This window comes from Oryza brachyantha, chromosome 2 (assembly GCF_000231095.2).
Source record: "Oryza brachyantha chromosome 2, ObraRS2, whole genome shotgun sequence".
Lineage (NCBI taxonomy): Eukaryota > Viridiplantae > Streptophyta > Magnoliopsida > Poales > Poaceae > Oryza > Oryza brachyantha.
Window position 1 is genome coordinate 14,654,973 of NC_023164.2, and position 17,980 is coordinate 14,672,952.

Consider the following 17,980-nt stretch of genomic DNA (forward strand, 5'->3'; position numbering starts at 1 on the left):
AAAACCACTTCGGCATGCCAGTGCTGTCACATATCACTCGGATATTGACCTTTACTAACCCCTGTGAAAAGCCCAATAATACATTTATACGTTTACCTCTCTCCTCAACACCCCCCACCCACCCAAACAATCTCTCTTTCCTTTGTCTTCGTCCATAGTAGTACATCAGGAGTTCATCCATGCGTGATGGTTGGCATTTCATCGACACATTTAATATATATATATATATATATATATATATATATATATATATATATATATATATATATATTGATATAAAAGGCAAGGCTGAAAAGATGAATACTCATTCTTGTGTTTTTATTCAAAACTGCCAGTCCCGTCACTCTAGGATGACCTTCGATTGTCGTGCTGTTCTACCGCTGTGCCACACATCCCCATTTATAGGTACGTCCTTTAACCACTCCGCTCTTTTTATAGAGCAATTTTACAATACTTGAGAAAGTACCAAGAGATATAAAAAATTTTAATATAAAATTTGGTACTTCCTAGTACGTAAGATACCAAGAGGTATCAAAACTTATATAGAAAAAAATGATATATTTTGATATCTTCTCAAGGGCCGTAAGATTACTCTTTGTTATAACATTATGATGATTTTGTCCAAATGTGAGCTGCATGCTCCTCCTAGCCACGCCAGCCAAATGGAGTCCGGACCTATCCTCCACAGTGTTGCGACAAATCTATTCACAAGCATGTCATATAACCACATCCACCTACTATGTTTATTTGTGACCAAACGTAGTGTCAGTGTCTGTCACACAGATAGTATCATCTCTAACGACTTTAAAATAAGACCCACACAAATAAACCTTACATGTGACGGACCTTAGTTTAAAGCCGTCAGAGACGATGGATGCATCACCTCTAACAGCTTTAAAATAAGGCCTGTCATAGATGAGCATGCCGACGTCTGCCATAGCGATGTTGGACTTGCAAATCACCTTGTTCACGACACCGAAGATGATGACATGGGACTCCTCCCTCACTGTACGGGTAGGGTGATAAGCAATCGCTAGGAAATTTGGGTAAATTTTTGTTCGGAATGTGGATTTTGGGGAAGATCGCTTGGTTGTATCCACCATACCACTGCTCCATCTTAGCCCATCCTTTATCATGCTAAAGATAATCATGTCTGTTGACTTTTATGTTTATGTTTGACCATTTGTCTTATTAAAAATATATAATTACTAATTATTTTGTTATAATTTGATTTATTATTATGAAAACTTTATAAGTTATAATTTTGTATATTTAGATAAAATTTTTAAATAAGATAAATGGTCAAACATAAATACAAAAGTCAATGGCGTCATATAAAAAGCACACGGAGGGAGTATAAATTATGGAGGGTTAGGACTGGGATTTAATTCCATGGCAATAGTGTGGATACGTATCCATTTTATAGAGAACTTGATCGGGCTTGTCGAAGAGCTCTGAATGGGTTGTTGAAGGGCACGAGTAGACCATAACGATCAATGAATGGTGTAGGGCGTGTGACTGCGTGAGCTAGTGAGCTCGGTGCAAGGAGCATGAATTCTACCGAGGGGACGTACCATTATCGGTTTTTCGTCTATTGCATGCTATCTAAATAGTCATTAATAATATAAAAATTTTGTAAAGATATATCAGTATATAATATATCACTACACAAATATGTAAATTAAAATATAACTTCTACACTCTATAACAAAAATAAAAAATTAAACTATAAATAATATATATATATACTCATAATCATATATTTGTTATTTTTGCTATGGATTATAAAAATCATATTTTAATTGCAAGTTTGTATAGTGATATATCACATATTAATCTACCTTCATAATTTTTTTTATATTTTTTAATAACTATTTAGATACCATACAAACGTCACTTAAGAGTTTAAAACAGTTTTCCTCGCTGCAATCAGGCGAGGCCGCCCTCTTTTGACGAACGGAGGTGCAGTGGCAGGACTGCAAAAGTACGGTGCCACGTGACTAGACGTGTTCAGGATTCAAACACTCCATCCGTTGTAGTCTTATTGAAGCAAATCTACTCCACGATGGCCAGTACGTTAGTGCAATTTAACGATGCATTCAACTGGACCAATGCAAACTTGTTCATTCTCAGTTTGTTAATTACCGTCGTTATGAATGAACCCGTTCAGATTAACATTAGAGCAGGTACAATAACAGACTATAAACCAGCTATAAGCATATTTTGAAGAGATAAGAGGGGAGAAAAGAGAGGTGGGCTACTAATTTGTAACCAGCTGCATACAGGCTTCAAAACAAAATATATGTATGACATGTGGAACCATGTATTAATGTTTTGTAAATAACTATTGTATGAGTTAGCTATTAAATTGACTATATATAAATTGGAGCTAGCAGTTGGCTGTACTATTTGAACTCGCTCTTATAATCCCAGCAGCAGTTGGGCAGTCGCCACGAGTCAGAGCAAGGGCGCCGTGCACTCTACTATAGGGGGAGGCGGCGGGCATCAGAGTTATGGAGAGTCCCGATATTTTTATTCAAAGGGAAAGATTGGTTGATGGTCAAAATACCCCACTAATTCTATATATTGAACAGCAGATTTAATTTCTACTACCTACTGCCACTGGTAGTATTAGGACACGTATAACAACAAGAAAACAGTTATTTATATACATACATGTTAGATTAATCACCATACATGACATTATTAACTCAAGAAAAAAAATCGGTTACCATCCCTTTGTCAATCTGTCGCTCGCACACATGTTCCCAGGTTACATATAACCTGTTTATATAAAAATTTCATATATTGATCGGCATGCAATGTAAAATATAATAATAAATATTGCTTAAATTTAACTAAATAGAGAATTCATTATATAAATCGTCTGTCCAACTATTTGTGTATATAAAATAAGCAATAAAAATATACTATGTACCTGTCATTAGGTGCAGCGAAGTACCCCTTGAAGTGAGGTAGGCAAATACGGGCAGAGAAACGGTAATGCCTGCCATGCCATGCCCAGCATGGAGCTGGTCGAGGGGGGAGGAAACCAAACGGTGATGCCATGCTCAGGGTGGAGCTAGTCAAGGGGGGAGGAGAGCAAAGCCGCCATCGGTTTGACATGGAACTGATCAAACTTGAGGAGAGCAAAGCCGCCATCAGTTTTCATTTTTATTAAAGGATATTTCTGTCCAAAAAGAACATATTTTCTTGACCTAATGACGGTGTTAATGGGTTTTCAACGAATTGACATCCCTCCGGCTATTACTCTGGTGGCATCTGAGATCAAAACGAGTGGCAGAATGATGATCAGGTAAATCTTACTATCTTAGTGGTATATATCCATTTGGCTTTCTAAAGTGATGTCAAAGTAAACTGATATACTATAAGATATTAGTAAAAGTATTTTAACTTTTATACCAAATAGTTATATCATTTTAAAAAATATTTTTGGTCGAAGTAGGAGAATTAAAAAAAATCAAAACCAGCGTTGTTTATGAATGGAGGGGGTATCTATTAATTGATTTCAAAATCTAATATTAGTAAATAATACAAAATTATGGTTGAAAAACTTGATCGAGAACCTGCTTAATTATTAGTTTCAGTTTCAGAGTTATTAAATAATCAGCACAAATGATTAAGACTCTAAACTGGGTATGGCTTGGTATTTATCAATTCCATTTTTTCGTAATTACTAAATCATGCATGATACAAAATTGTAATTGAGACCACGCTGGGTAGACCTGATATATTTTTTCTTCCAACATTTAGAATTCTTAAATCATCATAACAATATAACTCAGAGTTCAGATTTGATAAATCCACATATCATTTAGCGGAAGTTCTCAGCCATAGTTATTTAAAGATCACAAACACAAACACTCATACACACGTGTATCACTGTGAAAACCTTCGATAGACTATGACGGAGTATCTTGGGAATGACGAAGTCGATATGACGCTACGTTGTATATCATTGAAATATATAATAATTAGATGTAAATACAAGCACATATATCAAGTAATTAATATGAGAAAATTATACATTTGAGAAGTTTTATTGCATTCCAAAGAGGTAAAATTCCAAGGCTCTACAACAAAAGATACCATGCTAAAGATATTTAAGTATTGATATAAATTCTTAGGTAGAAAGGCTAACGGACTCGGTGTTTTACACATAGATGTACAAAACTAATGCCTATGAAGTAAATGGTTGTTTGATCAGCTGATTAATGAGGATGGTATATGGCAGAAATTATAAGGAGGAAATATATTAAGAATTAGACTTTGACACAAATACAAAAAGGGCCTAGAGAGACATATCTTTTTCTAGGGGCTTATGCATGAATTAAAATTAAAGTTAAAAATAAGTATTTTAAGTATGGGAAACTTTGTTAGATTTTGGGGATAGGTGGATTGGTAATGTTTCTATCAAGGAGCAATATCCTTCTTTATATAACATTGTACAAAAAGAGTGCTTCAGTAGCATCCCTGTTGAGTTCTATTCTACTAAATGTGTCTTTTAGAAGAGCTTTGATGTGTCAGAATCTTGCTTTACAGCATAATTTGGTTTCTAAAATTGTGCATGTTAGATTAATTAAGTGAGGATGAAGAAACTTTTAGATGGAATATTCACCAAAATGGTCACTTTTATGTTCTATTAATATGCATGTCCTTAATTAACAATAGTTATATACAGAGAAACATGATGATTTAGTACCAAATTACTTCACTGTCACGGGTTATGATAATTTAGTTCCGTACGTCGTCCCTCTTGTGATGAATGGTTCATATTGCTGTGTATCTCTCAGTATCTCTCCATACTTATGCCGCGTTCGGCACCGGCGGTAAGGTATCTAACTCATCTCTTTTTCCACATGTACGCTTCCCAAACTGCTAAACGATGTATTTTTTGTGAAAATTTTCTATAGGAAAGTTGTTTTAAAAAATCAGATTAATCTAATTTATATTTTTTTAATAATTAATAATTAATTAATCATGTACTAATTTATTACTACGTTTTCCGCGCCGGATAACTAACCCACCTCCCACCAACTAACGAACGTGGCCTTAGTAAACATCTAAAGACTTATCATAATTTTTTAATGGTTCACGCATCTATCTGTCAAATTAGAGAGTCAAGCCTGATAAATCTTGTGTTCCGGAAGAAGAATCAGATGGCACTAGCGAGCTAAAGTCCATATTGTCATCCCACGTGGGTTTACCTTTGGGACCAAGGTGCAAACGACCCTTTCAGTTCATAATGGTATTGGCCAGATAAATATTAAAACATCATGGTCAAATAGCAACAGATTTAACTTGAACCGATCAATAAGCTTGGCAGTTGACCTTTTCACACAACTTAGTAGACCTTATTAAAAATAAATGTTTACCTAAAGCGATGGACAAGCTAGAGCTACTCAGTTGATTAGCCGGCTAGTCTGCGTCTCTATTAAATTAGACAAACAGGCTCGATCGATGTAGAATACATCAGCATGTAGTCGATTAGTTTGATGACCGCAACAAAAGCTCGTTTCTCGATATGTCAATAAACGTGTTGAATATCTAATGCTAAGGACGTTGTTATGCCCCAAATTGTTGATGACGAGTTGACGAGACCCAGACTATTTCATATGGATTCACGTCTATTTTTATCCGTAGTAGGTTCAACTAATTAAGTTGCGTGTCGTCACACGTACCGATGGTTCTTTTGGGATGCTCCAATTTCACACGAATTCCACCGGAATTGGTTCAGTCCGCATGGACACAACTCCGGGATAGATAGGTCAGCAGTGTTGGGCTCATCTCTAATGGGTCAGGCCCTCGTTATATACAACTACACGCACCTGTGATGGTTAAAGGCCCATCAGAGAATTAGAGATTAATATACTTGTGTCGTACTGGTCATAGGAAGTCTGTCATAGGTGTGTTTGTCTCTGATAGGTCTCAGCGTATACTCTTCAGAGTTAAATAAGTCACCTTTGACGGATATGCTATATATTATCATCAGAGACGGCCTTCTTTGTTGGATTATCACCTGTGACGGGGTATGCTATTATCACCTGAGCAAGTCGATCATTACAATCGAGTCTGACTGGCATGAGCATCAACCCATCATTGACTACATGAACCATGAGAAGTTTACCCAGAACAAGGTTGAGTTTGGAGAGGATCTTGGGGAAGACTGGAAGAGCAAATCATATTTAGGCCCCGTTCGGTAGATGGGTGGATAAGTTAACTTATCTGGCACGGAATACGTAGTAATAAATTAATACATAATTAAGTAATTATTAATTATTAAAAAAATATAAAATAGATTAATATGATTTTTTAAAACAACTTTTCTATAGAAATTTTTGCAAACAAATATACCTTTTAGCAGTTCGGAAAACGTGCGTGCGGAAGATAAGGGGGTTAAGTTAACATACTTAGGGACAATTGGCATCCTGGGGTGCATATCTCAATACGAACGCCGGACACTGATCCATGGGATCCAATTGGGCATGTGTAACAACAACGTACGTTGTGTCCAAGATCATAGCTAGGAAAGCATATCACGAGGGATTCTTTTGGCCGACTGCATGCAGCAACTGATGCTTAGGGCAGGCAGTGTTGTGTGTTGCACAATACTAGCTGGAGACATCAGGCTCAACCCTGTTGAAAGTATAAGCACATAATAATTTAATCTACCGTATAAATAAATCATAACATTATAAAGCGAAAGTATGGCAACACATAGATGAACCAACATGTATAGATCTAATCTAAACATGTATGCGAAATAGCTACACACGAATAGATTAAATAGATGCAGAACCAGATTAAACATAATTGACCTATACCGAATGTTGTTTTGAAGAGGATTGGAAACAGCACGAATGACTCGCGGCGTAGGATGTTGACGACGGCGAGCCGCGACCGATCGACGGGGAAGACGAGCCGTCGTTGACGAACAGCAAGCAGTCGCGCAGAGCGCTTCCCAAAAACCTTATTCGCCCTCTCCCGGTGCAGGACTTCACGAGGACGACGGTTCCGGAGACCTGCTTTCCCGATCGCTGGTGCACGCCAGCGAAGGGGACAGAGTAGACGACAGTGGCGGCGCAGCACAGAGGAGAGGCAAATTCTATATTGTTTTTCACGTACGTTGCAACGAGGCAGCGGTCCAATATTTATAGGACGTGTGATCAGCACGCCTAGCACATCGTAACCGAACTGGATAGGCCGCGCTTAACCTATCCGGACTCTACGCTATCTTGCTCATGGAAGAATCCGATACGATAAGTTTCCAAAACTGATCACCGGAATTTCCGTTTCATGCAGCAAAACGAAACTGCAAAAGGAAGCCACATCTGCGCAAGCACGAGGAGCCAATTTTGGCGGACCATTCACGCGCATGTCGTGCGTGCGCGCCACCTGGCCCGAGCCAGGCCAGGCGAGCGAGCGCGCACGCGTGTTGCTCTATTTCCTTCTTGCTCAAGAGGCTAGAGAGCACTCTCCTATTTAAGAATGTCTCACTCTCATAGAACTAGCAAGGTGGTACTAAATGTTCTCATGCATGCTTCCATGAGGTGGACTTTTATGATTTTCCTAGGAATTATTCTACACATGGGCCTTAGCCCAATTAATAATTCCAACAACTCCCCACCAAATCTTAAAAGACTTAGAGATTTGCCTGTCCCAATGTACTATTTATATACCGGTATTGCGATGGAGACCGATTAAGGTTGAACATCCACCTAGAACAATCCCCCACCAAATCTCTACATCATTGTGTGGCACGGAGCACTTTGATGTTGCATCTTCATCTTTATTGAAATGTATGACCACTTTAGAAGTTGGGTAGCCTCTAGGCTAGGGTTCGCATAGTAGCTAGAACTCACGCAGAAGGGTCTTAAAGTTGTAGTGAGAAGTGTGGGGCTCCGTCCACAATCATCGGAAGCATCCTCCTCAGCCTGTGTCACCTCTCAAAATCCTTTGTTCTTGTGTCACTCCGTGAAGGCCTTGATGGTGCGACAATTGTGAGGTCATGCCACTCTGTCTGGTGGATGTTGCACCACTTTATGAGCTTTGGGCCTGATGACAAGGTAGTTTTCTTGCCGCCATCCTCCCGTGCGAGGCTTGGCTTACGATAAGTGCCAAGCCTGTGCTTTTGTTATACTCCCTCCGATTTTTTTTCTTTTTGACGCCATTGAATTTTTAATCTACTTTTGATCCTTCATCTTATTTAAAAAAATTATATAATTATAGACTATTTTATTATGATTTTATTTATTACTAAAGTAACTTAAAGTATGATTTATAATTTTGTATATTTGGACAAATATTTTGATAAGACGAATGGTCAAACGTAAATTAAAAAGTCAATAGCGTCAAACAAAAAAATCGGAGGTGTCACACATGAAGACCTGGGAGTCGATCTTAGACAGCTCCAGTGCAGGACCTAAATTCTTAGAATAATGCGCAGGCGTGCCAGTCAGTTTGATCCTGCAATTGACAAGATAAACAGTAAAACAAGCCGACCAGCTATCGAGCCGATAGGTAACTAATAATCCGGCCGATTGGATATTGGTGTTGCAATGGTTAGCCGATAGGGTAAACGATCGGCTGCAAAAAGCTTGGATCAGCTAGAAATTCGCTCGAAATAAACTTGAAATAAATATTAGACCAACATAACCCCCGTCAAGTCACTTATTAATCCTAGTCGATCGGACGAGCCCCTATAACCAGATCGAACTAGACGTACAGAGGTTGGACTTAACCAAGATAGTATACAGTCGAGCACGATATGATTATAGGAAACAAGAAGATCGATAAGGCTAATAAATAAACCGACAAATTACTTGGAATAAACAATGAATCATTTGTTACGATCGGCTAAAACCAATTTGCATGTAATTCTCATAAGCCGATGCAACATAAATAACTGCCGATCTAACTAAATCAAGCCGATTGGTATAGAAGTAATGCAGTAAAGCAATCTGCTTCTCTATTGATGTAACTACGATAAACATGTAGATCAGCAAAGATCATCGGCTATAGACGGCGGACAAACAACCAAGATCTATAAAATATCTAGCACAGATTGCTGAGAATAATCATAGAAGATCGGACTTAACCGAGACAGTTCAAGATTATGCTTAGCAATGTCAGAATAGATACTAAATAGATATAGATTGTTATCAAGCCAATGAGTCGATGGCTAATAACTTATCGGCTGGTACTCCGATAAAACGATGAGTAAAATACATCAATTTGATATAAACCATCTGACAAACGCAATCTACTAGATCGGACCTAACCGAGACAGTACTAGTTTGAATATGTCAAATAGCGAATATCAAAACAACATAGATAGCCCAAAGTGGTCGACCAGATCAACTCAAAACACGAAAGTGATCCAAGTTGAAACTGATACGATAACTAGGAATCAGACAACTAGATTAGAAGATCGGACCGAACCGAGACAATCCTAATCTAGCCGATGCGATTACCGTGACCCGGCGGAACGATGGACTTACCCCTCCGCTGGAGATCGAAGCGATGCAGCCCCGCGTCAGGTGCCAAGTTCCACCGGAGTTGAAACCTCGGTTAGGAGGGTGGCGATGCGCCAAGAGTAATTGATCTATTGATTGATGTAGATGATTTACAATGACCTGGGGCACACATAATTATACCCTCAGGTGGATAATAGTCCATGTCGGACACAACACATGACTTCTAATAGATAAAAAGAAATAACAAACTCTATCTCTAATTTCTATTGAGTATGACACGGATTCTAATAGATAAAAGAAAACAAACAAGTCCCGATTGGACTCTAATCTCTTAGAGATAAAATCTTAACTAACTCTAACTACTAGATAAAATTATGCCGTCAAGTCTTGGTCTTCGCGATTCCTTCTTGAATTTGGTCTCTTTCGGATAAAATATCTATCGACAATTACACCTTTCCTTATCCGAATTCAATACAGAAATTTACCAAATTTTGGTGTTAACACATGCCCCCCAGTTTTGAAGTATGAGGACTCATGCTTCAAAATTATCTTCTCTGCCCTGGCTTTTGTGACTCCAAAAATCCTCTTCTTTCCATAATCGGCTTTCATAAACCGATACTGCTTGAATGAGATGGGCCAAACTTGCAAACTCATGGCAAAAGAATTTATCTTTGATTGGTTCTAGTAGCCCTCCAAATGCAAGCTCTGCCATTTGTTTATCATCTAAGCTTAATTATAGCATCGGTTGCGAACATTACGAAACCTTTATATATATTCCATAGCCTATTCTCCTTCCTGATGCTTAACCATAATTAAATCTGTGAGTGTCATCTCATCCACGCCGGCAAAGAAGTATCTGTGAAACTGCTTCTCCAGATCGGCCCAGCTTCTAATAGAATTTGGAGGTAATGATGCAAACCATGAGAAAGCCGATCCAGAAAGTGACAGCGGGAACAACCTAATCTTCAGGGTATCATGAGCCGATGCCTCTCCACATTGTGCTAGGAATCGGCTGACATGCTCAGTTGTAGAAACATCATCTTGCCCTGAAAATAAAGAGAATTCTGGTATCCTATATCGGCGGTAATGGAGCCCTATCGAACCACTCAGTATATGGTCGCCGATATAGATCTATTTACCTTTTTGGTCTGATTCCAAATTGTTCCCTCATAACCTCAACAACTTTTTCGGCCAATTCATCTTCTGTTGCATCGTATTCACCATGCCAATATTGATGAGGTTCTTCTGGCCGATATTGCCCCCCGAGTCGAACTCCTTGAGCAGTGTATTCGTCAATTGTTGTCTTGATGAAGTCTTGTAATGTGTTCATTAAAACTCCAAACTGATCAAACAAGGCACGACAAATTGATTCATCAACTATATCTTGAAGTGTCTTGACCATCGGCTTAGTGAGTTGACTCTTCTGAATTGGTCCTTCCGATGTCATGACGAAAGACTGAAGACAACACCGTTGAAAATCTGCAACAGATTGCTCCACCAGTTATTTTTGTTCTCGCGTCAAATCTTCCATTGTGACTGAGTTGTTGACATTGACTTCTTTGGAAGACAGCTTCGATTTCTGCTCAGGCGATCGGTTGGGACTAAAAATTAGCACGTGGTCCCACTAGGCGTGCCAAAAATGTGTTGACGTTAAAATGTGAACGTTGACGTGTCACACACGAAGGCCTGGGAGTCAATCTTAGACAGCTCCAGTGCAGGATCTAAATTCTTAGAATAATGCGCAGGCGTGCCAGTCAGTTTGATACTGCAACTGACAAGATAAACAGTAAAACAAGCCGATCGGCTATCGAGCCGATAGGTAACTAATAATCCGGCCGATCGGATATTGGTGTTACAATGGTTAGCCGATAGGGTAAACGATCCGCTGGAGATCGAAGCGATGCAGCCCTGCGTCAGGTGCCAAGTTCCACCGGAGTTGAAACCTCGGTTAGGAGGGTGGCGATGCGCCAAGAGTAATTGATCTATTGATTGATGTAGATGATTTGCAATGACCCGGGGCACACATAATTATACCCTTGGGTGGATAGTAGTCCATATCGGACACAACACACGACTTGTAATAGATAAAAAGAAATAACAAACTCTATCTCTAATTTTTATTGAATACGACACGGATTCTAATAGATAAAACAAGTCTCGATTGGACTCTAATCTCTCAGAGATAAAATCTTAACTAACTCTAACTCCTAGATAAAATTATGCCGCTAAACCTTGGTCTTCACGATTCCTTCTTGAATTCGGTCTCCTCCGGATAAAATATCTATCAACAATTGCGCCTTTCCTTATCCAAATCCAATACGGAAATTTACCAAATTTTGGTGTTAACACTTGCGCGCCAACACGAACAACACTATGGTATATTGTTGCGGACCTAATTGAAACTCTAGATGAAGTGCCTCAGCATCTCATCATCATGCTTCTGGACGATGTACATGTTTGCCTCCAGACAACATAATGAAATGGATGTTTAAAGATTTCAACTTAAATTAAAAATAAAAAAATTACTGTAAGGGGTGTGGTGGGGCCAAGTTGTTAGCTTCTCTTGTTTCTTTTCATCTTCTCCTTCCTTGACAAGCAAAGAGAGGAGCCACATGTTGTGTGACCAGCTAGCTCTAATGGGTGACAACAGGAATCGGTGGCAAGAAATGGCACTTGAGAGGGGAGACTGGCGAACAATGGCTAGGGAGGGCTAGTTGGCCTAGGCCGCGTTCGACACTGTCAGCTAGTTATCTAAATCCTCTCCTTCTGTGCGCGCATGCTTCCCGAATTGCTAAACGATATATTTTTTTACAAAAATTTTCTATAGGAAGTTGTTTTAAAAATCATATTAATCTATTTTATATATTTTTTTAATAATTAATAATTAATTAATCATGTACTAATCTATTACTATATTTTTCGTGCCAGATAACTAACCCACCCCCACCAATTGCCGAACGCGGCCCTAGTGGCTGCTCAGGAAAGGGGTAGAAGGAGAGAAAGAGTTGGAGCTTGGAAGCTCTTGGGTTGACGAACCAAGAGAAAGCTCAGCTAACTTTTATAGGCGGTAGCAGCGGGCTAAGGAGAAACAATAGTGGTTGCAAGATGAGCCATGGCGATAACGCGCGATGCCAACAGAGACGATGGACGACACCCGCTGGAATGGGAAGGAGGTGGTGGTCTTTGGTGATTGGTGGCTAATACGAAGTGCAAAATGGTGGTGTCACCAACTTCTCCCACTTGCAGCGATGGGGGTGCACACCAGGACAATAACACTAGTGCAACGCCCATAGGATGGAGACAGTGGCTACGGTAATAGGCCCACAACTTAGCGGGGCCACAAAGGAGATGGAGATGGGCTAGGTGGCCCATGCGGAAAGAAGAGAAGGGAGTGGAAAAAATACAATGGCCCATCTTGGGTGGGAATGGAGAAAAGAATGGAATGGGGCAAATTAGCCCATGTAGAGAGGGAATGGAGAAAAACAATGGAACGAAGGGGTTTTGGCTCACATAAATAGTAAATCTTATAAAATTTTATAGTATCTATTTGAATGGAATTTGAAGTGAATAAAATTTCAAAAGGTAGTATGGACTATTTGAAGCTTCAAACTAGAAAGTGACTGTTCGAGGTGTAGGTCCTTAGGATTATTTTTGAAACGATAAAAATAGAAAGAATATGTTTAAAGGAAAAACATTTGAATTGACAAAATATGTTGCCAATTGGGGAGAGGATAGATGCATTCTCAGCAGTCTTCAGAATACGGTGTAAATGAAAGGTTCCAGCAGGAATCAATAGCTCAGTTTTATCACCTTGTGCCAAATTAAGCCTAATTAATGTTGGTAGCAATTCTAGGAGGTATAGCCAGCTGATAGTATGAAAAGCCTTTGAAATTCGACGTTTATCAATACGGTAGAGCTCTTTATTCTGTATAGTCTTTTGACCATGTTCTGGACATATATTCAATTGACATGTATAGCTCTTCCCCCTATAAAGTACTTCAATTCGGTTCTGAGAGATACTATTTCATTTGATTTGGTTTATAGTACCTCCGTTCCTAAATGTTTGACGCTGTTGACTTTTTTTTATAAACATTTGACTATTCGTCTTATTCAAAAAAATTTGTCAAATATGTAAAGTTATATATATGCATAAAAGTATATTTAACAATAAATAAAATGATATAAAAATAATAAATAATTGTGTAAATTTTTTGAATAAGATGAATAGTCTAACTGCATAAAAGTAGTTTTCTGCCCGTGTGATATCACCCATCTTCAGAATTATATAGGCAGATGTGTACTTACTAAATTGAGCTCGTTAAACTACATTGTATTTGAGTTCATAAAGGACTGAACCGCCCTTATATAGCAGTCCGACTAGGGAGGTAAAGAAAGGATCCAACATTTTTTTGGTAATCAACACAGGAGTTAGTGACTACCGTGAGCCAAAATCATACTCATGTAGCATGCGTAACTACAAGGGTTGGCCACGGCTTGTACACAAGAGTAGAGTCCATTAATTTCCAACAACTGAAACTTAATTACTTTATACATTATTTTCTCATGAAGCATTATATTTCACCAAGGGTAGATCATATATTAATTATTGTAGCAGCAGTGACTACACAAAACAAGCCGGTCTGATCAGGAAACACACTAATAATACATATATAGTAGACATACAAACACATTTATGACGGCAAGATCGTCAATATGTATAGATATTACACTGCAAAGTATAAATATTTATTGTATGCGTTGACGTGGAGTATGCATTTCTACTAGCTTTGGACTTTACGCACTGGCCGGTGGAGCAACATGGGTGACAGGAATGATATCTAGGTTTGTGAGTTTAGCTGCAACCATTCCAGGTGTCTCTTGCATATCAAGGTCCTTGGGTGCCATTTGATTAGGCAGCTTCCAGTCGAAATGATAGAGGAGGCTAGCTAGTGGTAGTTCCATGTTGGCCACCCCAAGGTTTATGCCTGGACAAATTCTACGACCAGCGCCAAATGGAAGGAACATAAAATCATTTCCTTTGTAATCTATATCAGTATTTTGAAACCTTTCAGGCTTGAACTCCTCGGCATCCTCCCAGTACTTAGGATCTCTGCCCATTGCCCACACATTCACGAACACGCATGAGCCTTCTAACACATCGTAACCCATGACCTTGCATGCCTCACGGCATCTATGGGGAACTAGGAGGGGTGCAGGGCTATGCAATCGTAGTGTCTCCTTGATCACCATCTTTAGATATTTTAGCCCAGCAATATCATCCTCAGTGACGGTGGCCTTTCCTTGGAGGGCTTGACGCACCTCTGCTTGTACCTTTGCCATTACTCTTGGTGACCTCATGAGCTCTGCCATGATCCACACCAACACGGTTGATGATGTCTCACCACCCCCAGAAAACATGTCCTGTAAAAGTTTTGTTTTATATGAGTTATCTAAAATTTTCTTATGTCTAGGTCTTTACAATATAATTTATATCTAAATTTACACATTGCATAACCTTGTCTTGTGATAAAATAGCATGAAATTAAATTCCACTAAAGCACAACATATAGCTGAATTTAGACAAATTTGTCGTGACATCTAATATTTTTTTCTATGTATGTCATTTTTATCTATATGTACTTGTAGTTTGGTTTATGGGATTATGGTCGTTGTTTTAACGCATATCTACTATATTAATTTTATATAATTATAGTAAGTTTTTAAAACTTAGTTGATAATTCAAACTTACAAACAGAAGCTCGACGTACGATGCGATTTTGTAATTTTGTGATGCGATATATATGGCATAAGAACACGTAGTACGTGATTGGGATGGGCGGGCGAAAACTTACAAACAGAAGCACGACGATGACTTCGTTCGTGATTGGGATGGGCGTGCCGCCTTCCTTCTGGAGCCTTATGAGGACGTCGACGAAGGAGTCCTTCCCGGCAGCCTGAGCCGGGTCGTCCATTTGGTCCTTGTGCTCTTCAACGATCTCACCTATGATGCGCTCCATCGTTTTGCGGCTGGCGAGACCCTTGCGCGGGGCGGAGCTCAGCATCCGCGCGAGCTTGGACGACGGGAAGAGGTCGCCGAGGGTGAGCCAGACCAGCTGGGTCTTGACGGTGTTCATCGCGTCCAGGAACTCGTCCCGGTACTTGCACCGGCTGCCGATGGAGCACCTCACCACAATGTCGTTGACGAGCTCGCCGATCCGGTCGGTCAGGTTCACGGGGACGCCAGCGTCGGCGGACGCCGCCACCTGCCGCAGGAGGCGCCCCACCTCGTCCTCCCGGATGCCCTGGAACGACCTCACCCTCGGGGTGGTGAGCAGCTCCTGCGTGAAGATCCTGCGGAGGTGGCGCCACCGCTCGCTGTAGGGCGAGAAGAAGATGTCGCTGGCGTTGAAGGAGATCGCCGCGACGGTGGTGCTGACGTTCCGGTCGGAGAACTTGACGTCCTGGTTCCTGAGGATCTCCTGCGCGGCCTCCGGCGTCGACGCCACCACCGCGGGCACCTCGCCCAGCCACAGCTGCATCAACGGCCCGTGCTTCTCCGACAGGCTGCGCAGCGCCCTGTGCGTGTTCGGGTTCCTCGCGAGGTGGTGGATGCTGCCGATCACCGGCAGCGTCCACGGCCCCGGGGGAAGGTTAGGCCGTGGCTTCACGGCAGACGAAATCAGCTTCGACAGCACGACGACGAGCACGGGAAGGCCCAGAGCTAGAGCCACTAGCATCTTGTCCTCCATGGATCTTGGATCAATTTCTTTATTACTCGCACGCACCGTTCTACGAGGTACGTACAGCGAGTGCTAAATTAATTAAGATAGGCTAGCTACCGTGCCCTGAAATCCCCGAGATAGTTATGAAGGGATCGTGGCTTATTTATAGCCCGCGACACTGGAGGCCCAACGGGGAAAGGTTGCTTCTACCGATGATGAGATTTCAGACGAAATATCTATGTGGAGTGGTACTTTGTTAATTAATAGTCTATGAATTTAATATCCCAGAGCCATCGTGCTTTGGAACGCAGATTCCGACCGTGCGTACGTGCGGACACAAACAGTGTCTTCTAGTTTAGTACCTCCGTCTCCGTTGTATATTATATGGGATTTTAACTTCTGTTTATAATTTTTTACTACTCATCTTATTTAAAAATCTTTAAAAGTATTATTTATTTGTTTATTATTTTCTTTATTGTTAAAAATAGTTTAAGTATTACTTCTAAATTTGTATATTCGTACTAAATTTTTGAGGCAGTAATTCTTATCACGCGGCGCGAGCGAGAGGGCGGGTCCTTCGGGCTGATCAAGAGTTTATTTGGCCGTTCCATCTAATTAAGCATCTAGTGTAGACAAGTGTAAGTGTGTGATAATAATCCCTCTATTCACAATTTTTATAGGGTTTTCACTAGACATAGATATCTTTTTTTTGATAAGGAGACATAGATAAAATTTTTACCGTGTTTTTTTAATAAACAACGTACTGTTTATTTTGCCAATGTCACATACTCTAATCAGCAAAATACTGCACAAGAAAGAGCTCATATGCCACTGAAATGGACAAAAATCAATTCGGTATGACGACAGTGCTGTCACATATCACCCAGTCAACACACAACATTGACGGTCACTAGAAAAGTCGAAAATGGCTTTCTTCTCTTTATATATCTCCGCACAGCACACCTCTCTCCTGCCAACCACACTGACAAAAATTTCTCCATCCTATCTCTTATGCATGAAGCAAGACGTCAAAGTGGGTTGGCTATGGTCGGATCACAACATTTTAAATCATATCCTATTTTTTTTAAATTCGAAAACAGGTACGGGTAATGTCAGATAATATATCAATTTGGTTTCTGGAACCAATGTTTCTCTTTTTTTTGGAATTGGATTTGGAAATCGCTACATATGTATATGTGCACGCAATATATATTTACGATGAAATATTCTGCGCCAGCACATACTAATAGTCTAGGCGATACGCAGATGCATGAAAGGCCCATGTAGATCCACTTCTCCAGACAATAAAGTAGAAATGAAACAATCGTAAAACGTTTATTAAATAATTTAGTAAAAATTCCGTGCAATAAAAGGAAGTTAGTTGTAGTCAAAGGAATATTTGAATAAAAATGAAAAATTATGTTGAACGAGGGGGGTCATTTTCACCTTTTGAAGGAAAAAACTGAACGACATATTTGCAAATAGAAAATGATTTGTGAATAAAAAATTTATAGACATGTTTTTAGATATTTAAAATTCAAGACTAGAAAATAAACGATAATGAAAAAACTCGAAATTAACTTTAAATTTAAGGTTAAAAATTTAAATTATGGATTATAGCTATAACGAAACCGAAAAGATGGAGTGCAAAACTTTTGTATGATTATCAAGGTGTTTTTAAATATAAACTGTGTTATTTTACATCTTAACAATCGTATCTATCTCCCATATACAAACTTATCAATTGAAATAACTGTACCG

The 17,980-nt window shown here is 39.7% G+C and overlaps 1 protein-coding gene across 1 annotated transcript; it reads right to left on the minus strand.

The window, feature by feature from the left end:
- Positions 1–14,062: 14,062 nt before the first annotated feature.
- Positions 14,063–16,332, minus strand: LOC102705501 (ent-isokaurene C2/C3-hydroxylase-like). Its single transcript, XM_006647272.3, has 2 exons — positions 15,350–16,332; positions 14,063–14,918 (listed from the first exon to the last, which is right to left on the minus strand). Exons 1-2 carry the CDS (start codon positions 16,244–16,246, stop codon positions 14,292–14,294), a joined length of 1,524 nt encoding a protein of 507 aa, XP_006647335.2. The 5' UTR covers positions 16,247–16,332; the 3' UTR covers positions 14,063–14,291.
- Positions 16,333–17,980: the final 1,648 nt, after the last annotated feature.

Coding starts and splice junctions, on each gene's coding strand:
- LOC102705501 (XM_006647272.3), bottom strand. CDS start 16,246: ATGGAGGACAAGATGCTAGTGGCTCTAGCTCTGGGCCTTCCCGTGCTC. Junction 14,919..15,349: donor TCATCGTCGTGCTTCTGTTT/GTAAGTTTTCGC, acceptor AAACTTTTACAG/GACATGTTTTCTGGGGGTGG.